We start from the raw sequence: 24,920 nt of genomic DNA, 5'->3' as shown, positions 1-24,920 counted from the left end.
TAAACCAAGGTTTATTAAATCTCGATAAAATTAGCTGAAAAATCCTTGTAAATATTTTATATTTTTAAGAAAAATCTGTTAAGACACAGAAAAAACTAGTCATATAGGTATATTTGAATGCTAACAGACTAACACAGATCTTATTACGTCTTTTGCATTTATAACACGTGCTTGGCCAAGAGATACCGCTCCAATTTCTTACCTCGGTCGAATCAATTTTCAGTGAAGCATTTTTCATTAAGTAAACGACTAACCCTAACTAGAGGTATCTGCTACCTACCTACAACAACATAAACTTCGATCTTAAGTATGTAAGTAGATTATCAAACTAAATTGAATGTGTATAGCTTTATAATACAAATTATAAACGACGAAAAAAAAAAGCGCGACGACTGACTCGTGGATATTATGAAAGGGCTGTACGATGACAGTGATAAATAAATACTTTAACTCGAAAGTACTATTATTTGGATTACCTCATCTTTTTTGAAAATTTGCGTTCGATGGGTGAGAATCGCGCGAAAGCTTATGCAGTACACTGTACTTTTGATTTTTATATTTGTTTATTAGAGGGGATACGATAAATCTCACACAACATCCTCACATACAATGGACGTAAATATAAATGGAGCACGAAAAGTTTAAGATTATACTTGATTCTGATGGATGGAATGTGATGATAATTACTTTTCGTATTTTTTTCTTATGACTATGCCAATTTATAATCAGCGATCACATTACGATTAGTCTGACGTATGCAGGTGTACGCGAGACTAAGAAATAAAAACAGACAAAATATTTTAAAGCTTAATTTACACCTTTCAAGTACGATCGTATATACGTTACAACGTATTATACGAATCACTACTAGTCTTATATAGCGATAAACATAATATCAGTTTTTTAATATTTTACCCCATAAATAAACTACACTTTACACTCGTGAGACAAATTATGATTACCTTATATATGGAAATATTTGTGAGACGAAAAACCAGTTTTGTACAAATTTAATAATCTACAATTGTTTACTTATATGTTTCTCACTGTTTCTTTTCTTGCAATCTCAATTAATCTTCAAGCTCCTTCTTTCGCGTGCGTGCGATTAAGTAAATAGTCGAGATCGTGAGAGATACGATCCAGCATACCGCTGGTCGTGCTGTCGCAGTTACCGGTCACTACGATCTCTGGAGTTTTCTCTTCACCGTCAGGCTGTTTACGTTCACTCGTATTGGCAATATCCGGGATGGCGCTCACCACGTGTTCTCGATTCTTCAGCTCCGTGTTTGTCCGTGATGATAGTTCGACATCGCTCTTCACAGCCAACGTGACATCCGGCATGGCACCCAATCGTGATTCCACATCGGCACTACAGAGAACCTTAGCCGAAGGGCATTCAGGGGACACGTTCGCCACCGGCAGAAAGCTCTTACCATCGCCACGATATTCATTACGAAAGCTGCAACAATCGTTGACGCCACCGTAGGTCACCACGTCGTTGACACGAGAACCACGTGCAGAAAAGTTTGGATCGACAAACACAGTCGGCGGTTCCTGGTATTTGCGCGGACTTGTACTGTAATTCTCCAGATCGATGTCGTCCGAATGGTCCACTCGGATTTCTGGCAGGAATCTGCCGGTCACGGGAACGGGGACGGATTTGGTGTATCCGGATGATGATTCCGAACTCATAAACTCGCGCATATCTATGCTACCCGCGGCGACTCCTCGCACCTCTCGGTACGATAACTCGCCAATGATTGAAGAGGATGCTGGAGGAATCGCTGAATCATTCTCCACTTCTGCATCAGCTTTTGAACACACTAATGGACATAATGTGACAAGAGTATTAATATTTTCGTAATACTTTTTAAATATTTTGTCAGAAAATTCCCTCGTTTCTAATATCATAATACATATCGAGAATCTCAAATAAATAAATTTATATCATACCTTTGATGGGCTCTGACGTCTGTTCCTCGTCCACATTGCGTTTCCATCTAATTCTTCGCAACATTGGCCCAATGATAGCGATCTCACCGTTAATGATGTATACAATTATTATTTTAAAACCCTATGTAACAATATTAGTCAATAAGTGCAACATATCTACTATTTGACAGTACAATTATCACGAATTGTAAAACTTACCAGAGCAAAGGATAAGGATGCGAATACATAGTGGAAAATTACGGACGACGAATTTATGTAAAAAATAGAGGATGCTTCCATGGCGATGATACCGCATATAACGATGGCCGCACGATGTAATATTCGTATTCTATAATAAGAAAAATCGGTCGTTTTTGTCTCATAGATCTTTTGTTATAAATTTTATGGAAAATTCTATATATACCTCGTTTCTATAGCTTCTCTTTTCATCACGTTCTCTTCCACTAATGTGTGAACTTTGTGGAGCACCCCCATATATAGTAACATGAATATTAAAAACATCATCGTAGCGCAGCTAACAAATATGTTATAGACGCCACTGCCATATATGAGCCACCAGGATTCGTGTCGCCATCCAGTACTTTTATTTGTTAATTCGGTCGCGAATACAGCCAAGATTGGGACACCTAAGATAAACGTTTATAAATATAAATGATGTCTGGACAGATATTTTACATGTGAAATTATTAATTATCTATTTAAATATACGTACCGGTTATCACGGCGATTACTGTTGGTTGAAGATGTTGACTCGGTCGAATCTGTGTGAGTTCAGCATATACTATTAGAGCTTCGGAAATTGGTGCGGACATGCCTACGAGGAGAAATGCTTCTAATCCGATCGCTACGAGTGAATAAAATGACTGAAACACATAAGAAAGCATTAATGAAAATGTCCAAGTTTGAAATCGATCAAATTTGTAAGGTCTTTAAATGTGTGAAGTTATATCCAGAACGGAGTGTCTATATTAAGTTAATTTACAGAAACTAACATAAGTTTTGATATAATTTGTATAAGGATCATTTTATCATATTTAATATAGGCCTTGCAAATTACTTTAACAAGGATATAATTACTTCTGGGAGATTAGTATAGATAGCATAAATGAAGATTGCCATCGCGCCCATTAACGCACTACAGCATTGAAGTTTTAAAAAATTCAGCCAGCTCTTGTGCTTCCACCAAAAGGTACCTAGTATCAGAGCAGATAGCAAGCACTGAACAAGACAACTGCTGCATCCGAATATTATAATGAACGTGGTCTGCTCCGTTTTCGCCAATACTACCTATAATATTCGAAAAATTAATAATAAACAATGGCAAAATATTATTTTTATTTACTATAAAAAACTTTATGCAATATCTATTTTTTTTAAATGAAGATTTATATAAGATGGTTTGGAAATAAATTATTTAATTTAGGAATTCAATGATATGTATATATGTTAAAATGATGAAATAATATGAAATGTTAAAATGATGAAATAATATGAAATTTCTTTAAATTGAAGTCATACTTTTACCGCACGAGTTGTTAAGAAAACAGCGATGGTACCCGTAGTAGGGCACAGGCAATGCGTTGTTACATCGCCGGATATTGTATTTGCTATGCAAGTATTGAGATCCCACGATCCTGCGTTATCCATCAGGCCACATGATGTGTTCCAGGAACCCGTTTGATTTTGTAAATGTCGAATTTGCAGGTCAACCCAGATCTTGTTATGTTTATCGGCACCAAAAGAGGGAACTGCGATGGTGATCACTCGAGAGTTTATCCGAAATTCCAAATCTGTGCCATCGCTATGATGATAAAATCGTATTCCGTATTTTATGTATTTTAATAATTTGAAGAAATTAATTTTATAGTTACGAAAATTTAATTTGATTTTAATTTTTATTTATTTAATTTACTTATTTATTTGGTTTAAATAAATTTTTCATAAAATTTTTAAAAAAGATTTACAAAAAAGTGGATTGGATTATTTTCGCAAATAAACCGTTCGATTTTTTGCAAATAAATCAACTTACTCAAGCTCTTTAACGTACGCTCTTGGTATAAAATGTGACATATTTTTGTACATAATAATGATTCCAGTAAATGTGTTGTTAGACTTTATGTTGCGTTGTTTTTTCGTCCATAATCGTATAGTTATTTTGTCTTCATACCAATCAGGATATCTAACATGAATAAGAGATTATTTGTGAGATGAAAATATAAAAGTTGTAAATATGTATGTGATTTTAAATATAGACAAAATATAGACAAAAGAATCTATCAGAAGAAAAATAATATAAAATAGATATGATCTAAAAATATAATTACACATAATCGGTCGAAGGTATCTGAAGAGAATGCGTAATACTATCCCCGTTGTGAGATTGCAGTTGTTGAATATCCACAACCATGGATGATAGGGATAAATGTTTGCTTATGCTTTTCAATTGTTCGGACCAATGAATTAAATTGCGTTGCGTAAGCTGAAGCAGCACTGATAGCTTCTAAGAATAAACATGGAATTTCGTAACTTAATTTAGTCGAGATGCAACAGATAGAGAGAAGAAAATAATTCTGAATATAAAATAGTTTTGAATAACAATATTTTTCGTACGAATTCTGGGTATTAACTGTTTTTTTTTTTTTTTTGAAGAAAATTATATCAAGATAAACTTTATACAGCCAGTAAAACAACTTTTGTCCGAGAAAAAATGTTATTAAAATCTGTTATTCGAAACTATTCCTTGGTTTGACATTATAATTCGGCCGTCTTTACCTCTTGACTTAAAATCGAATTCTCGTAACTCAATATATGATTTATTATATGAGTTAAAGCTTCTGCGGAGATATATGCATCCGATGGATCGGTACTGTGCTGATACCGTTCAATTTCCGCCAACATGATCATTATGCGATCACCTTCACCAGGATAGAGTGTCAATGTACGCTTTCGCAAGATTTCCCAAAAAGCGAGGATCGTGTCTGAGCTCGAGGTACTTTGATAACCCAACATCAGACTTTGAAACTATAAATTAGATTGATTTTATATAATATTGGATATGCCGCCTGGATTATATTTTATTATTGAAGAAGATCTGGATCAGATCGAAATGTTACGTTTGTCTATATTTAAAAAGAAATTTAAATTTTTCTTTAGAATTTGTGCAAATATTTCGCGATCAGTGTCCTGTTGCGATTATTAATTTTTATCTTTTTGTATTTGCATATTATATTAAATTCATTTACGTACCAACATTCACGTTTGGTTTTCTTACTTTTAATAATTGATATTGTATCATTTAAACTTTAATTATGGTAATTTAAAATTTAAATAAACATTAAATTTAAAAAAAGCTAACATTTTTGACTAATTTTGTATATTTTATTTTATATTAAACCATAAACAATGCTATTTTTAAATTCCTAAAAAGTGCATATAAAAAATAAATATTGAAATATAAATTTAATGTAAAATATAAATGAGATATAAAAGAATATTATTCTCTTAATTTTTTTACCTATTTTTCTATTAATTTTTTCACCAATCACATTTAAGTCAATAAATTATTGTAATTCCTCGCAAATTCTAAATTTATAATAGAGTGTTACAAAAATCAAAATACTTACGTTATTGTAAGGTAAAAGTAACAGCTCATATAAGCAAGATGAAAAATCCGGTATCTGCCATTCAGGTGTGGTAGCGTCTTTCATCGAGCATAGCCTGGATACTCGTCGGCCTACAAAATATCGAGGACATTCTAACAGGGCTTCCGATCCCGGTGCAGTGACCGGCCATTGCAAACCCCAGGATTCCCCGTTGAGGCATATCGGTATTAATGTTCGATTCATGACTTCAACTCGGACGGACATGGATTTGTGTGCTACGTTGCAGGTATAGATTGCGGATTTCTGGAATATCAAACGATTGCTTTGAAATAAAACGATGTTTAAAAGTATATATCGATTAATTTTCTTTAATGTATGTGTTAATTCCATCATGTAAATGATAGAAAAGAGATTTTTATGAGTCACCGAAGCATTAAAGAGAATTACAAAGATTTAACAGTCAAAATTCTTTTATGACTAACATTTTTCATATAAATAGTATTTATATTATAATTTAAAAAACTGCTAATTTAATAAAACAAATCTATCTTATTGAATATTATTTTCAAATATTATTAAATTAAAATATTTATAATTTTTTATTAAATATATATTTCTAAAATAGTAGATATATAGGGCCGGTTCTAACCCAGGTCCTCTCAGGGAGGTGAGGTGCGAGGGGATCTCAGCGGATCCTTTTCAAAATACAATAAAATACAATAAAATAAAATAAAAGAACAAAAAAAAGGATTAGACCCAAAAAAGGATTAGACCCAAAAAAGGATTAGGCTCAAAATCCTTTTCAAAAGAATACCGCTCTTTTGTTTATGCTTGTCATTCAACGTGAGCCCCCCCCCCCGCAACCCCCGCTCCGCTGAGATCCCCTCGCACCTCACCTCCCTGAGAGGACCTGGGTTAGAACCGTCCCCATACATCTACTTAAAATTAAAAAAATTTAAATATCTTATGAGTTATATATGGAGTTTCTTTACCTGAATATTAGTGATCTTTAAAATGCTACCCGCTGGATATAGATCCTCCCAAACTGCTTGACCGGGCTCCAATTTTAACAAAGCGCGATTCTTAGTCCAACCGAATCCGATGCCGATGTTACGCATGTTGAGAGTCATACATGTCAGTTGTATATTGCTACCCTGTGCGAATAATCGTTTGTATAATATACGTCTTCTTCGGAATTTTAATTTTCCATGCATTTCGGCAGAGGCACAAATCAACTTACTTTTTCTATAGTGACGCTCATCGGTATCACCTTTACTTCCGGCTCGTCTCTGACTTCGACGTAAGTACTTTTGCATTGCTGTACACTCCAATCCATCACTTGACATGTGTATTGACCAGAATCAAGCAAAGTCGCCTTCTCGATTCTCAACATCGATGCGTACATATCCGATCCGTCATTCGGCAAATCGCTAATCTTTATTTCTCTAAAATGTCAAGGTTATTCGAATATATGAGTCGAAAAAATCTAGCCAATAAGAGAATGAATATGTATTTTATTCTAAATACCTGGTAGCTTTGCTTGTGTTTACCAACATGCCATCTTTGTACCAAGTGAATTTTATACTTCCTTGAGCTACACACCAGAAGACAATTTCCTCTCCCAAATGAATGAGATTATAATCGTTCATGTTAATGTTCATATTAATTTTCAGACTCTAAAAAGCAACAATTTTCAAATAATTTTTAATTGTGCAATAATTAATCGCATCCACGAACATATTGATTATTGTGTATAAATTAAAATTTATAATTATAATCTTCTTTTTTAGAAAAGTTAGAAAAAGATGCAGAGAATGACTTTTAAATTTCATGTAACTTTATCTACTAATCACATAACATTTATATGAACATCCTTTTATTCTGATATCATGATAATAATCAGAGATATCGCTTATTACTCATGCAATTATATACCTGTAATTTAAGTGCGGGCTTTTGTTGAAATGTAAAGTGCGTGGATTCTAGTGAGATTTCGCTGAGACGTCGACGTTGTACGAGTCGATTGAGAGATTCGCGAATTTTATCCCCATCGTCGGAATTTCCGAAGAAATGAAAAGTAACTTCGGCCGTGGGTCTGTTGAGTAACACATAATAAAATAATCATTTTTTAGCGAATTTTCTAGTACAAAGTACAATTATATTCTTAAATGTCTCAGAGTGAGATTTTAATTTACCACAAGTATAATAATTAATTTCAAAGAATTATGTATCAAAATCATTTGGAACGTAGTTCGTTTTATCTGCATATGACTGTACTTTTTTATCCTTGAATGTGTACCTACTCACGTCACGTTCAGAATTTTTAATTCCTCCATGAAAGTAATATTGGAATTCCTCAAATATTTTGCAAGCTACGAGAAAAAGTTTGAATAAATTAAATGAAATTATCGATTACAAAGTAGAAAATGATACGATAGAATGAGATATAAAGGAAGGATACAAGGGAAGAAAGAAAATAAGAGACCTTCTTATTTTTAGTTAATATATCATATAATTTTATTATCAAAGAGATGGTATTTTATTCGACAACGTTTCGATTGTCAATTTTTAACCATACACATATTTGATTAATACATCATATAATTTTATTATCAAAGAGATGATGGTATTCTTTTATTCGACAACGCTTTGTCAATTTTTAACCATACACAACAAAGATTAGTTTGTCTCGCGACAAACTATTACACTGAACTGTACATTGAAAAATATACATATTACATACATTAATCAATATTTCTTATCCAGCAACCAATCGAGTAATCGATTCCAAAAGAAGCATCACCCACTTGGTGACAAGATCATAATACTTGTTTTAACAATAAATATCTGCTCTTTTCAACTGTCTTACATTTTTCGCTCTCAAGTAGAAACAGATGATTGAACGTCGGAGGAAAAAGAAAGAAAAAGGACGATTGAAAGAAAACGCTTTCAAAATAGACAGAAGAGAACAGACATAATAGCGAGATAGATTCAATATGTCGCTGTTTACAATATATAATCCATTATCAGCAGCCTCGTTAGTGAGACACGTAGGACACATTGCATGCCGAAACAAAGCTCTTCCTCCTTTGTCTTCTGATGCACATCTCCTCAATATTGGAGACCGTTCTTCGGTAAAAGACCGCACGTAATTCGGTCTTTAAATTTTTTTTCAATTTTTTCAATATTGAGTTTTCGAGTTTCACTTTGGTAACTTTAACAGGAAAAATGGATCGTCCTTGGTTACTAGGACGCACGATAGATCCGTGCCTCCTGGACACAAATGGGCTTGTATCACTTCCTTGGACACGCTCATCACCTCGATTCCCATTTCCCGGCAATAAGCTTTGAGAAGTGTCATTTGAAGGTGAATAGCTGCGTCCATTTCGATATTGAAAGGCACGAGACAAACGCTTCCCCGGTTATTGCATCCTCTGGAAGCCAGCTCGCGCAGAGTCGGCAACATACCGCACGTGATAGTGCGTCCATAGCGTGATTCCTCATATGACGATTTTCCGCTGTAAGTCATTCTCGATCAATTATCTGCGCGTTATATTGTTACATAAGCTGACGTGACAATGTAAAGCGATGCTTGGAATTTCGCGTATCGCTATGACGTAGCGAATATTAATTTACGTGCTTATATATCAAGGAGGCGTAACATTCTAGCATTTTTTTATATTTTTTAATTGCCTCGGATAATAATTTCTACAATGTTACAATTTTATATATTAAAAAATCCAAAAAATGCTACAATTTTGTTTGCAAGTCTGATTATTTCTAAGATATAAAAATTTTTATCGAAGATATCGAAGAGATATAAAAATATGGAAGAAATATAGAAGATATCGTTATAAATGCAAGCTAAGCTTTCGATTGCGCAATATGAAACTTTAATTTGTTGGGAGATAAGTTAAAAGTCATTTGTTAATGACGTGACCAAGCATTTCTTTATCACTTTGTCATCGAGAGAGAACTATGACTATCGCGCAACCCGTCGTTCGCATGCGCGTACGCGAGGGTGTTGCTTGAGAGCCACGTGAAAATCCTCGATAGCTACCTGTCAGCCATCGTGGTCTGTGCGTGATAGGACTGCGGTTCCTGGCAGCGAGTCATATCGGTCAGTAACTCCTTGTTTGATGGTTTAATCCTCAATATGCCTCTTTTACACACTTCACTGAACGTAGGAATCTTCAGAGTCTTGTTGTCGACCGTTGGACGAATTATTTTCAACACTGTTGAAAATGCGACTTTATAGCTTTATCTTCTCCACTGAATCACTGGCGGCTTTCCTTTTTTCCGCTTTCACTCGATTTTATATTCTGATGCAAACTCGCGCAATATCTTTTCGAGCAGAAGATCAACGTACTTCTTTCAGGTTCTGACGGCGTATGACCTCACAGTCTGGCGCGCGCACCTTTTATAGTAACCGCTCCCCTACCACTTTGTCGCCCACTCCTTTACCAGATTACTACGGATATTCCGAATACACTGTTGCTGGGGTATATCCCCAGTTCAGTACCGATCAAAATTATTGCAGTACTTATAGAAATAGTCGTTACATTAATGAACAAAAATGTTACCAATATATAAATGTTACTAATTCATGTTTTATTATTGTTATCATATGTTTTAAAATATTGTAAAAATTATAAGAAATAATAACAGAAATATTCAATTTTTGATTTAAAAAAAATAGCTTTTCTGGTCATCATCGGATATTAATCCTTATTGTGAGATGAGCTTGGTAGAAATATCCGAAAAATGAGACTTTATCAAAAATAAAAACAACTGTGGAATTATTTACAAACATGCTGGAATCAATAACAATTAAAAAAAAACTATTGTCAAGAATGTCAAAAATATATGTGACAATATTGAAAACAAAGAGAGATTATTTTGAAGAATAAAAAAATTTAATATTTCTGTTATTATTGGTTAAAATTTTTAATTCTCTCGATATTAAAGTAACATTCATAAAATATAAATTAATAATATTTATATATGTATTTTTATTGATTAAAGTAACGACTTTTTTATTTTTAAATGATATAAAACCTTTGACCGATACTGTACATAATAAAGCTTGTTATTTGTAAATACCTGGCGCGAACATTACTCGAGGAAAACCCGAGGAAAAAGGTTATTCAAATGAGAGAAATATATTAACTGAACTTCTGTACCGAGGAAAAAGGTTACTCAAATGAGAGAAATATATTAACTAAACTTCTGTACTGAATTTTCCAGAGAGAATAGAATTATGATTTTTTTTGAATATAGATTTCCCGAAAACTTGGTATTTTATCTAAAAACAGTCTTATACAAAAACAAAGAAGAATCAGTAAATAATTTAAAATTAAGGTTAAAAGACAATTAATATCTTTATGAAATTGACCAATTGAATAGATTGTACATCCTATATGAAAATCGTGTCAGAAAAAGGTACATATGTTACAAATATTGTATTACCAGACAATAAAGTTGAATATCTAAAATCGATATCTGATTGTCGAGAGAAAACGAAATAATTTTATCTCATAAAGAATTTCGAGATAAAAAGTAACAATGATAAATTTAGTTGATATGAAACTGATTCGTGAAGAGAGCTGTATGATTCATTCTAACGCCACTACAGTATTATACAAGTCGCACGCTGATCGATAAACAACTATAAGCTTTTGCATATTTTTTAAACGATTCAGCGAAACATCAGTTAAAGTATAAGGTCAAGGTGAGAAAAGGAGAAAAATATAAATTTCTTTACCGTTGTATATATCTCTATCTGTATTACTATAATTAATTACTTTTTAATTATATATATTAAAGAAAGGAGACAATCTTGAAAGAATCTTGAATAAGCAAGTTATCTTTGCATTCCCATTTCAATTGTCACTTGTCACTTTTTACAATACATGTTATACGAGTATTATCTCAAGTTTTTCGGAATTTTGTGATATTAATATATATTAACTAATAAATAAATAAAATCAGAATTTAACAAACAACTTTATTATTTAAAAATTCTTCAGAATTGATGAATTCGTGTCGTTTCTCATTTCATGATTTTAATTCTCGATATTTGTGGTGCAAAATATTCTTGTTAATTCCAATGAATAATAAATATGTATTGATAGAGATTTCTTTGAAGCGCTGATAAAATAATTACGTTTAAATGATAGATTTAAATAATCTCATAGATCATTTATCAAATAACCAGCGGGAAGAAAATTTTATTGGAATTTTCCGATAATCAGGAAAAAACATAATTACTTACAAATAATAGCAGTGTAAACAAATTTCTATTGACGGCAAGAAATATTCACAGATTGAGATCACACGTTATATCAATATGTATGATAATATCTAACGATCTCATATCCAATTTCTTCGATTTACGAATGTTATCCATAGATTATGATGATATTGTGTTTCTTAACAAAGTTTATTGACATTGCGTTTCTTAACAAAGTTCATTGACAATTCGTGAAACATTCATTACAAGAACCAAAATCTGAAGAAAAAAAATAAATACATTTTTATTATTTATTTAAAATCCAATCACTTTTAATTCTTTAATCTCATGTTTAAAAAAAGAGATGAAGAACGTATTAGTAATACATATATTAGTAATGCAAAGTTTTGTTTTTAATCTAAAAATGGATTGTATAAACATATGCAAAGTCCTATATATAAGTCATTTTCTAAAAAATAAAATTCCTTCTTAAGATATAATTTTGGAAAAAAATATAATAAAGTTAAAATAAAATTAGAAAATCATTTATAAGTATAAAAAAATTCTTTTCTCCAAATATTCTTCATTAATCTGATTCTTACTTTAGAAAAAGAACAATTTGAAAAAACTTTGAAACTATCTTGTATATTAAAAAAATTAATTGTAAAAAATGGCAAAACACTTATAAAGATTCTTTCTTGCAAATTGCGTCATACATGTGCCTGGTATCAATGTCTTGTTTCATCATCCGCAAGCACTTGACTAGGAATAACCACGTTGATCGACCATGGCGACTATGCGAGTCAATAAACTTCATTTTGGCAGATGAATTGTAACCTGCGACCAATACTTGATTGATTATACATATATCTCGGGTTACAATGATATATATATATATATATATATCCTATGAAAGATGATGCAAGTCACAGAGACTTTATTCCGTGTTTTATCAACTGCGCAATTTCTGTGATAACGGAAAAGCTTATAAAACTCTCTTCGGGAAATATAAATTCAGTAGAGGATCTCCCGATAAAAGTATCACATGGCATTTATTAATTCTATGACGTATACTTTCACTTTTATCTAAAAATTAGTAATATAATCAAAATATAAAATAATTAGATATACAAAGAATAAAATATAAAATTGTTTAAATTCGTATAATTATTTGTACAATAAAATAATTTTTAGAATCTGCTTCCTCGTAGTAATATTGTAAGAATAATATAAATATGGCATATATCATATTTTTTAAGTAATTAAAAAAGAAAAAAATATAAAAAATATTATTACAATATGATATTAATATATAATATGATATTGATAGAGGGATAATATCAAATGTTAAATAAAACTCTGTTTATAGTGCATAACAATTTCGAAGGCACGATTATATGAATTCCATATATTCTATTTTGGTATATAAATCACAGAAATTTAAGACTTACCATAACTATTAATTAAAGCTTATCTTCGTAACCATATTTGTTACCAAATCCTTTTTGTAATGAATATAATGAGTCCAATTTGCTAACAATGTTACTTAAAAGTATGCGTATTGCGCAACGAATGCTCTTCTTTCGATGATAAAACAAGAGAAATTACATAATTACGTCAATTGAAAGAGAGCAATTAATTTGAAAAAAAAAGAAAAAAATACGGATTAAAATCGCAAAAAATAAATAAATCGAGATAAATTGAAGAAGTTTATTCGTGTAAAACTAAATGATTTAAAGTATCGTTTTAATTTATTTATAAAGATATAATTAATATAAAATATCGCTAGTGCTTTTAATAAGTATAAATTTATTAAAAGCACTATAATATAATGGAATTTATTAAAAGCACTATAATATAATGGAAAAGGATAAAAAAATTGTTCAAGAATTTTCTCAACCTGTTTTATGATTAAAAATATTATAAGCGTCATAAAAAGAGAAAGAAATAAAAATATTTTTAAAAAAAGTTTCAACTTATTATAATTTAAAAAGCTTTTTATGGATGAATTTTTATAAAATTATGTTTCTAAGAAATTTCTAATTTCTATTCAAGACTACACAGAGTCACCACGCAGATGTTCTTTCATATCTGTCAACACAGTACAGGGGATATTTTGTAAGACAGGATTGTTGGGGAAATCCCAATGCACCCAGTACACAAACTGTCATCTTCGAAGTCTTTTTAAGGTCGATTCTCCATAAAAGCTAAAAATAGTTAAATATATCACACAGCCGTTGAGATAATCAAACCGTTCAAAATCAATTTATTAATTAATTCGTTGCAACGAATGATAAATATATCGATGATTATCAACAAGATGGTCAAGTTACAATCATTATGTATTTTAAATATATTCTGTTAAATTACATAAAATAATATTTTTAATTTTTTAAAACTGAAAATCAGATATTATCTCGAAATAAAATATGTAAATGTAGATCATCTAATTATGAGTCTGCAATAGTTTTTTTTTATAACTTACGAATGCCCTTTGCATTAAAGAGCATTCGTAAGTTATAAAAAATTTCCCTGGAGAAGTATAAATAATTAATTATATTTCTCCAGGGAAATAATTGCAACCAGACAGATATTTTTATTGAAATTAAACGAAATAAACGTTTAATGTAAAGCATTGCAAAAATGCTTTCAATGCCTTATGATAATAAAATATTGAAAAACCGATATTGAAAAATATCGAAAAATGACATATGTTTTTAAAATAATTAAATGCTGAACTAAAAATTTTCTGCATTTGCGATTTTCAAGACAAATGTAGTCAATCGATAATCTTATCGTAGATATAAAGTAAGACACGAATTTATCATTATTGCGATATTGCTTCTTGGGAGATAATTACTTATCGATGTCTTCGTTGGAAAACGCAAATAATCAATAATTATGTCTCTTCTTCTTTAATATACCGCGATAAAATAAATAGTAAATTTGATTTTTAAATGAATATATTTTTAGATTTCCTCGCAGCATGTGTGGCTGTGAACGAACTATAATTAACTCTCTTTCCAGATTTCGAGGATGGCGATGCTTGTCAGAAGAATTGTGCGTTCGAAGAAAAATTTTTTCGTACGAAAATTTTCAAAAAGCACAAAGGAGATAAGATGGGACAACTTTCTACGTAATAGCCACAGAACATTGCTTAGAAAATTCATCGAGGAACATTCTGATGTGATGAACGCGATCTTAAAAAATACCGAGATCACTTGCGATCATCTGACTCCGGAATTGAAATTATTTCTGTTGACGAAGAATTGTCCCTTATATCACGAGCCTTTCATCGAAAAATGTGAGAATAGCAGATTCGATCCTTCGATCAGAAACGTATTCCAGGATCCGTTTTGGTCTATATATTGGCCCGGAGGTCAAGCACTGACGAGATTCATTCTCGACGAGAGAAAAAAAATTATAACAATGCGACATACGAGAAAAGATACATTAAGAATTTTGGATTTGGGTGCGGGATGTGGTGCTACGGCAATAGCTACGAAATTAACTTTTGGGACCTGCAAGATTATTGCGAATGATATCAGCAAAAGTTAGTGCGTAATATATAAAAATTATTAATTGATAAGAGCTTGATTTTTTTATCAGCTATACTTTGAAAGTTATGAAAGTTATGAATTTTTTATTGAGCAAATTATATTTTACATTATATTCAAAGAACGAACAATTAAAACGAAATGCCAGGAATTCAGTATTTTCTTGGCACACTCCTATCGCTCAATTAAAATTATAACGCCCTTGCATGATAACTTAATCGATAATAATATGGTTACCTAGATACAGACGCGAGGAAAAAGCCACACATGGAGAGGTCTAACGAGATAAATTCGATAATCTGAAAAAATACCGTTCAGATATTTAAAAATAACGTATGTTGCAATATTTGTGATATTGCAGCAAATATGACGTTGCAATATTTTTCAATGATGTAATGATATTGGTATAAAATATTTTAATTGTTTATTTTGCGATATTTAATGATACTAAATAATTATCGCTTTTAATAATTCTATAAAAAATTTTATAAAAAATATTCGAAAGAAATTTATCGTAAAAAATATTATCTACGTTCTCCCGATCACGTTTAAGATTAACAATCTATTTTATAAAATTTTATAAAAGATTATTACGACAGGTCGTAGACAGAATAAATATGCGTATCAACGTCGCAGATAATACAATACGACGCACAAGCAATATTGCGTTTGTTCACCATTTCCTCGAAAAACGAAGAGAGAACTTTCGCTCTTCGCGACAGTTTATCGAGTGTAAAAAAGGAAGAGAAAATAACATATGCGCACTATCTCGATTATCATTCGGGCCGAGATCGAGAGAATAAAAAAATGTGACGAAATCAGTGGCGTAATGTTAAGGGGATTTATTTTATATAGCCCTAAGAGAGTGTTTGACAATGGATACTGCAAGCGAATCCTTTTTGAAGATTCTTATTATTGTTATATATTATTGCATATATTTACATATATATGTAACATATATGTATAAATATATTCTTATATATAACTGTATATTTGTTCCATTTTTATTTTTATTTAATAGTTAGCTATTATTCTATAAATATATTTCTACTATATAATGCATTTTTTAAATTTATAGAATATAACTAAAATCTTCAATCGAGTTTTTCATTGTGAGATGACTTTTGACGTCAGAAATTCCTTTCCCAGAAGAGAAAAACACAAAGAGAAGTAGAAAAGATGGAATGTCAAATTCATGCTTCATAGCTATTCGTGAATTAATCATATTTCTTATCCTTTATTATTACGAAGATCTCAGAAATTTTTCTCTTTTCTGAAAAGTCTTCGATAGGAATTTTCTCGCAATGGAAGACCCGTTCGAGCCTCATTAATTACATCATTGAGTCGGAAAATCTCGACAGTCACAGGAAATTAAAAGGAACCTCCGAAAGACTCTCCAGAATACTCAAAAGCCCCTTTGACGTCACTCGTAACTTCATATGTGTATTTATCTATCGAGAAACAAATGTGTGTACACGGCAGTAGATTGGCACGACTCCAGGCCACAGGCAGATGAAACCGGATTCCATGAGCATGATTCAGGAAAAAATGCGTTTGAATAAATCTATCGTTCTATCATTTGCTTACTCATCGTGCCTACAATTGCACGAGTCGAACAAAATAATGCTGATATTGAGAGTTTGCATTTCATATTACGCATGATATGTAGAATTAATGCTCCTTGGAGTATTTCTATCGATCAACGTACATGTCGAAGAGTCTTCTTCTTGACGTACATGATATGCGTCTTTCTTTACCAATTGATTGAAGCTTTAATCAGTTATTATAAAAAAGTCATTCGTTCTTAATATATAACATTATAATTACATATTGCATGTTAGAGAAACACGTGATAATTCGTATCTTTCAATTTTCTATTATACACTTATTCATCAATAGAATTAGAATTATTTTCATTCACTTATCAGAGAATTTAAGATTAAAATTAAATTTTTTGTAATTATTCTCTCTTATGATTTAAATTCGAAGAATTAATGATGATAATATCTCTTTTTTCTACTTGTCTAATTAGATCGATGTTATCTTAGATGGAAAAATGATCTTACTTATGTCTCTGGAAGATTAAGTAGGTCGAGAAATTAAAATACGATTCACTTAAAAGTCGGGTTTTCCAGGATTTTACACGGATATAAGGAGAAAGGGTTTACCTCTCGTGCGTCAGTGAAAGGTTGTTAATTCCAAGTATTGCATTTACGTAGCATCCAATTGACAAGTTATATTCTTTTTAAAAACCTAACAGAAAAAATTAAGAATATTAACTTCTCATATAAGAGATAGATTACAGAAATAAATAAATATATATAAAATTATTAAAGAGCATAATCTGTTTTTGATTCATGTTCTAATTTTATTTTTAATAAACATAATCATATGTTTATTAAAAATAAAAATTAATATAAAAAAATAGAAATTAATATAAAATATCTGTACATTAGAAATCGCTATAATTTCAATATTGTAAATCATGACAATCTAGAAATTGTAATTTCTAAGAATCCGATCTTTAAAAAAAGAAAAATTATAAATATAATATCATATCGTTGCACTAATAAAATCTTTTGCTTTTTTGTATAACAAATTTTGATTTGTTTACATACAGAAAACATTCAACGGAAATGTTACATAACGAATCAACGGACTTCCCAATAGTATTTATCTCTCGCAAATCTTAGAGTTCGCGGAATAAGATTATTCAATTAGCATTTAATCTGGCACGCTTTCAGTTCCAATCGATATGGAGGCAAGGACATTTCATTTTCGCAAGGATATATATTTCACTTTCTCTTAATTATTTCTATTGATATTCAAAAGCGAAGATTATTTCATGATTTGATTCTTGTATGAGATAAATGTATTATTTATCACACATCAGTTTCAGATAATTTTTGAATAATATTATATAATAGTTAATATATAAACACATTATATTTTATTCGTATACTATGCGTTTACGTAATAGTGTTTGTACATGAAAATTTATGAAATACCCAAGTATTTTCCAAACACAATTCTACGAATTACTTTGAAATTATCAATATTTTAGAAACAGTTTTTGTAATCAAACTGAAACACATCTTACATATATGCACACATCACATTTCTTAACAAGAATTTCAATTTTTATATAATAATTTTTGAGTGATAGTTTTCAGATAACGATTTTTAAAGACCTTATAATATCAAAACCAAACAGTGAAGTCAATGGCAATGTCAATAATAGATAAAAATGCATGAACGGTGCGACTATTCATGAATACATCTATTAATAGGGTGTATGAGTCAGACTTATATAGAATGCCGTGATACTGCGTGTGCGCGGTACGGTCAGTTACCTGTAAAAGAATCTCGTTCATGTCATCACGTAGACATCAAAATAATAACAAAATAAAAGTTTGCGGTTTTTAAATAATAATTAAATAAAAAAATTGTCCATTCAATTTTTAAATAATTTTACTAGTCAAGATGTTATTGCACATTAATTAAAAAAATATATACAGTAAGGATGCAACATTTAAAATAGCAAATATTAACAATAAAATATATCAACAATGCTTAAATTATATTTTAAGTTTTTTATTTTATAATTAATATTTTTCATTAAATATAATATTTTAACAAAACATATTTTATAGAAAATAGTGCTTCATATCTAATAGAAATTATTTTTATTTCGATATTACACATATTTTGAGATATGTGCGTTTATTTATTGTTAATGATACTAATTGTGTAATATATAAGATTAACATTATATATAATTAATTAACATTTTATGATTAATGAGATGTATTTTTTGTTTTAGTCGCCTGTGTAGCTATTGCGATGAATGCAATATTAAATAACGTGAACATTGAGATATCGTGGAAAAACCTGTTGCAAGAATTACCGGAGGATACATACGATGTGATTTTTGTCGGTGACTTATTATACGATGAAGAGATAGCAAACACTTTAATTGTGTGGTTGGAACACGAGTACATACGAGGTGCGCAAATTTATCTGGGAGATCCGGGAAGACACGGATTAACTGAAGATCTTAGGAAGCGAATGAGATTATTGCGACGATATTCTTTGCCTGAGAATGTCAGGAAGGAAAATTATGGTTTTGATACGGCCACTGTATGGGAGTTTAATCCGAGTAATTATACATGTAGAATTTAATGTAAAACAAAGAAAAAGAAATAACATATGTATTAGAAGAGAGGGAAATATAAAAAAATTTAATATTTTTGTTATATTAAAGATTTGATAATTTAAACATTTTATGCATAAAATAGTATTTTATGATAATAATAAATAAGTTATAATAAGGTATGTAATTTCTTAAGGTATGTAAATATAATTTACGTTTGTTTTAAAATATGTTATTTTACCTTTCAAATGTTAGATAAAAATTTATCGTAAAGAATTATGAAGAAATATAATCGTAAACAAATTTACTAATGTTCAAGTAAATATGTTTAACATATTGCATATTTCTTCTATTGTGAAATAAAAACATTAAGATTTGCTTAAGCTATAATAGCTGGTTAATCGATTGTTCTTTGGATTTATTTACATAGATTGAATTATAAAAAATGGCATGTTTGTATATGTTCAGAGACGTACATTTAAGAATTCTTCAGCGCATTGACGTAAATGGACAAAATTTGTCATGACATATACATGTATATAAACGTATATCGTGTAATTGTACCTAACAACAGCGATTTAAATTCATCGCATGTGATGACGAAGATCACATGCGATGTCATGCTTCTGCTTACGTTAAACGGCGGATATAATTCCACGCGGGGAAATCTTGACGTGATGTTTCCAATGAAATACGTCTATACGCGCGTGTACATGTATATGATATTTTAATATCAGGGAATTCTATTTCCTTATGCAATCTGCGTGCATATCTCGTTTTCATATTATATTCGCTAAAGCATGTGCAGTCATATTCTTATCGTAAATATTTATGAAGTGTGTCATATCTCGCATCGGACGGAATCTGCGTCATTTTAATAAGCTATTGTCGTTGGACACAAATCCGAATATATTTTCATCGAACACTTATATAAAATTAGTTTAACGTATTTTTAAGTTATTTACTCACTTGTTTGCTGACGATTGATTCCAAACTTCCATGCTGCGATGTTAGACCCGTGCGGAGAGATGTAACATTCGATAATTTGATTCTGCACTCGTATCTCGATCGATCTATAAACATAAAATCCATGCGCTATATAGAATGTTTAAAAAGTTCGCTGTTTTCTTCGATTTATAAATTTTTTCAGCAATACGAAATCTTATTCTTTAATTTTTTTATTTTAATAGTATTTTAATATATTTGACTGTTTTAGTTACACAAATATTTGATATTGTGGATGTTTTAAAAAGATGTTGTCTAATAAAGTCTAATTTAATTAAAGTCTATAGTTAAAAAAATTGCAATACTTTGCATGCAAAATACATAAGAAATTGTGACGACAATAAATGTGATAAACTATGCATACAAAACATTAAGAAACTCACTGTTGTATATCTTCGTGCCGTCTTTACAAATACACGGTTGCTGATTGTCGAGTGGACATTGCAGTATGCAATTTTCCGAAGCACATTCTGCAAAGAGATAATTAGTCAGTTATAGAATTCACGTATAAAATTCCAGAAATTTTCGCGTTTCAACACGTTTCTCTATTCGTGTTTTACTCGGCTTTATCATCAATGCAATATAAACATGAATAATTCGCGCAAGAAAGAAATAAGACAGATGAAGTTATCTGATCAATATAAAATATTACCAGTGTCTAAAGTATCCAAAAGTCGAGTTTCACAATTATGCCCGACATAACCGACCGAACAATCGCAATGCATTGCTTCTGCCCCAATTTGTCTGTAAAGCGAACAAAAAATAATGATTATTATTTATTCAAACATTAACATTTATTGAAAGAAATAGTTCATATTTACTACTTTTCCAATAATTTGCAACAAATATGTAAATATACTCAAATGGTATAATGAAATATTTAACGAATATATTTATATAATTGTATGTGTTACAGAAATTTTCATTTAAAAATCAGTTTATATAAATTAATATAGGATAGAAGATAATGGATAAAAGGTATGTACTTACATAATCATGTAATTTATTCTAAAATAAATAAAATTTTCTAAATGTTATGATTATTGTGCAATGATATATATGTATATACCTGCATGTAGCTCCGTTTCGACAAACTGGATTATGTTCATCATTGAAACATAACGAACCTTCGTTGCAGCTTTTTCCGCTGAAACCGTTGAAACATTCGCACCAGAAAGACCTGTTATAGAAACATAACAATCAAAATAAAAAATCATGCGTTCATAGCGGAGAATGCAGAGAAAATCATTTAAAAAAAACATCATTTAAAATCATTTTAAAAAAACATGAGTACTAAAATAATTTTACGATATAAGAATTATTTTTCATAGATATTTATTTAATTTTCGCAGATCGAGAATTGGCAAAATAACAACTTCGCGAATATATGTTTCACATATATTAAATGATATTAATACACAACATAATCCGCATATTAGAATCAATAAAAAACAAAATATTCCATTAAATTTCCATATAGATTCATAAAGTATTTTCTACAACTAAAGATACAACTTAAATAGAAGTATCATATGTACAACTTAAAATTTTCTATCTATTACGATTAGTACGGACTATATAATTGCGAGGATTTTAACAATTAAATTTCTAGCTTTCTCAATGCAAGTTTACGCGTCGCACGTATTCGCTTCATATCTTGGACTTTCTTAATTAATGGAAGGAATTTTCCGACATTAATTACACTTTCGCATGGCAGAGTTGTTTGAAAAATTTCTCTTTAACTTGAATAACACGGACGTTTTATACTAATTTCGTCTTTATAAGTACTATGTTTGTAGAGAAAATTTTTAAATTAATTTAACATTTTTTAAAATCGTCATCATATTTAAGTATACATATTCTATTTTAAAGATTCATCCTACAGAATTATTTATCTCTCACTATATTATACATTATTATATTATTATATTTTTTACAATTATTTTGTATAAATAAATAAAAAATTTGTGTTGGTTTTAAATATATTAAAAATTAATTTAGTCGGCTCAGATATGCAGATACATTGCATGCACTAGTATCAGAATAATATAATAGCTTATAAAAACTTAGAAACTTACGTGTAATCCGCGATGACGAGACAGTTCCCCGCGAAGGAACAGTCACGCACAGTGCAGGATTCAGAATTCGGATGTTCCTCGGTCATTTCGTATGTCACGTTGAATCCATACACGTCCAACAGATCGTTCAACACTCTGACGTGATTACCCTCGAGTCGATCGAGTTCGAAGTCGACCACCAGAAACGGCCTGAAGGTTCTGAGAAGACGATACTCGAAGACGTTACCTTCTGTCACCTCCTTTATCAAGGTCTCCCCGAAGTTCATAGTCTCGGACTCGTAATACGCGTACTCGGTGAAACGAAGTCCCTTGTAGACGTAGAGCTGCGTCAGGTAGACGACGATGGAGCTATTGGTCGATGGGATGTCGGACACATCGATCACCCAGCGACACTTGATCGGGACCGAAAACGGCCCGGGGAAATTCGGCGTATGTATGACGCCTTTAGGACCCGCCAAATGACCACCGCAAAACGAATCGAAGTTCGTGGTAACACTCGGTAGATTGGCGCAGCAGAAATACAGAAGAAGAAAGGCGCCAGATACAGTCGACTTCATCGTCGCTCGATGAATCTGTAGCATGAAAAGTAATGGCATAAAAAATAAAATACATGATAATAATCTCAGATATTTTCTTACAAATGCACTTTTAAAATTGCATCCATGAAAATGATAAAAAATAATAGATAATAACAGTAGAAACGTTAACGTTATGATTAATGCTTTTATTATTTCTTAATGTTTATATTTCTGAAACCATTATCTCAAAAATCATATATATACCCGATTAATCTAGATATTATCTTAATTTCGGTCGATGATTAAAGTTCCGGAAATTTGAATATAAAATGATAATACATATATTTTTTATATGCTTGATATAATTTTGAAATCACCAATAGTAATCCCATATTCAATATTCAGAATTATCTTTTATTTATGAAATGATAAATAAAATAAAATAAATTATTTTTCAATGGAATAAAATAAACAGAATAAAATAAACAGAATAAAATAAACAGATGAAGAATAGAATAAAATGAACGCAAAAATCACATTTTATCGAAAATTATTGAAATTACATCGCGTTTTTAGAGATTGACAACTTTTGAATAAGATTAAAAGAACTTATTATGAGTTTATTGTCTCATTTTATATATATATATATATATATATATATATATATATATATATATGATATTTTTGTCGTATGTATAAAATTATAAATTATACATGTGTATGTTTATAATTACAACAAAAATTAGAAAATTAGAAAAAAGATGAAAGACAATGTTGAAAATCAGAAATATCAGAAATATTTTATAATAATATATAAAATCATATATACTATTAAACTTTTACAATATAATAAATTTTACTACCCAAACGACCACGATCCATTGACTTAAACGCAATTAATATCAGAAATATTTTATAATAATATAAAATCATATATGCTATTAATCTTTTACGATATAATCAATTTTCCTATCCAAACGACCACGATCCATTGATATACCTTAAACGCAATATAATTGCTCACCTTGCTTTAACTTTAAGTTTATTATAATTTTTAGCGATACTCCGAAATAAACGATCGCGAGAGTTGCCTCCGTTGTCTCTCTTCGTTGCCGTTCAATCGGCTACGTTCCTAGTTTCTCTTGGCATCGATGATGCTCCAGCATGACGATGTCGACATATCCCCACGTCCAGGAAGAACCTGGAGATCTCCCGCTTAGCTAGACTTACTCGCGCCAAGTGCAAATCTCCGGGCGCATCCGGTGCATCTGGATCGATCCCATGGTACATCGTCGAGAGAGATTCGCAGGACGATATGCGATTCGCGGCTCGACAATCTTGCCACGAAGTGGCGATAAAAGAACGATGTATGAGTGATCGAGAAGCCTCGATTCGACCTTGCGAGGTCGTACGCACTTGATACTGATCGTTGCTCTCTTACGTGATGCTTATCACGAGATACATAAATATCTGTCGCGCGATCTGCCGGGCTGCTGGGCGTTAGCCTCCTTCCGCGAACCGACGATCTATCTGTCCGCGCACGCACCCCCGAGATGTGCACCCTACGCCGACTAATCCACGGTGTGTACAATGTATATTACGATGCGCGGTATCACTTCCTGGAAGGGAGAAGGGAGATGAGGTCACAGCGTAGGTTCGCACTGAATATATCCACATACACGTGATTCAAATTTTGGCGCTATTTATAAATTTGACATGAATACTTGACGGAATTGTAAGAGTAGCGTGAAGCAACGAAAATTTCTGTAATTTATTTTTTCCGGATGGTTTATTGAAAAATTTCGTTATTTTATATAACGTT

At 30.9% G+C, this 24,920-nt stretch overlaps 3 protein-coding genes across 5 annotated transcripts; 1 reads left to right on the top strand and 2 right to left on the bottom strand.

The window, feature by feature from the left end:
- Positions 1-194: 194 nt before the first annotated feature.
- LOC105250957 lies at positions 195-24,902 on the bottom strand. 3 transcript variants are annotated; one of them, XM_011257381.3, is made up of 22 exons: positions 24,123-24,902; positions 22,581-23,152; positions 21,572-21,682; positions 21,155-21,246; positions 20,886-20,972; positions 20,467-20,570; positions 7,863-7,927; positions 7,491-7,650; positions 7,083-7,231; positions 6,796-7,000; positions 6,548-6,709; positions 5,577-5,858; positions 4,726-4,974; positions 4,278-4,453; positions 3,983-4,132; positions 3,472-3,754; positions 3,031-3,240; positions 2,666-2,816; positions 2,357-2,579; positions 2,152-2,281; positions 1,954-2,074; positions 1,078-1,823 (listed from the first exon to the last, which is right to left on the bottom strand). In XM_011257381.3, exons 2-22 carry the CDS (start codon positions 23,135-23,137, stop codon positions 1,078-1,080), a joined length of 4,413 nt encoding a protein of 1,470 aa, XP_011255683.1. In that variant the 5' UTR covers positions 23,138-23,152; positions 24,123-24,902. The 3 variants fall into 3 exon arrangements, with proteins under 3 accessions (XP_025264738.1, XP_025264739.1, XP_011255683.1); XM_025408953.1 differs by lacking the exon at positions 24,123-24,902 and having other exon boundaries at positions 195-1,823; positions 22,581-23,168; XM_025408954.1 differs by lacking the exon at positions 24,123-24,902 and having other exon boundaries at positions 195-1,823; positions 3,478-3,754; positions 22,581-23,168.
- On the bottom strand, positions 8,170-9,961 carry LOC105250953. The gene is made up of 2 exons (XM_011257368.3): positions 9,616-9,961; positions 8,170-9,073 (listed from the first exon to the last, which is right to left on the bottom strand). Exons 1-2 carry the CDS (start codon positions 9,669-9,671, stop codon positions 8,758-8,760), a joined length of 372 nt encoding a protein of 123 aa, XP_011255670.1. The 5' UTR covers positions 9,672-9,961; the 3' UTR covers positions 8,170-8,757.
- Positions 11,153-19,566, top strand: LOC105250945 (electron transfer flavoprotein beta subunit lysine methyltransferase-like). Its single transcript, XM_011257355.2, has 3 exons — positions 11,153-11,286; positions 14,815-15,340; positions 19,168-19,566. The coding sequence occupies exons 2-3, from the start codon at positions 14,824-14,826 to the stop codon at positions 19,524-19,526; spliced, it is 876 nt and encodes a 291-aa protein (XP_011255657.1). The 5' UTR covers positions 11,153-11,286; positions 14,815-14,823; the 3' UTR covers positions 19,527-19,566.
- Positions 24,903-24,920: the final 18 nt, after the last annotated feature.

This window comes from Camponotus floridanus, unplaced genomic scaffold (genome assembly GCF_003227725.1).
Source record: "Camponotus floridanus strain SB8 unplaced genomic scaffold, Cflo_v7.5 scaffold24, whole genome shotgun sequence".
Classification (NCBI taxonomy): domain Eukaryota; kingdom Metazoa; phylum Arthropoda; class Insecta; order Hymenoptera; family Formicidae; genus Camponotus; species Camponotus floridanus.
This window is presented reverse-complemented; position numbering and strand designations above follow the sequence as displayed.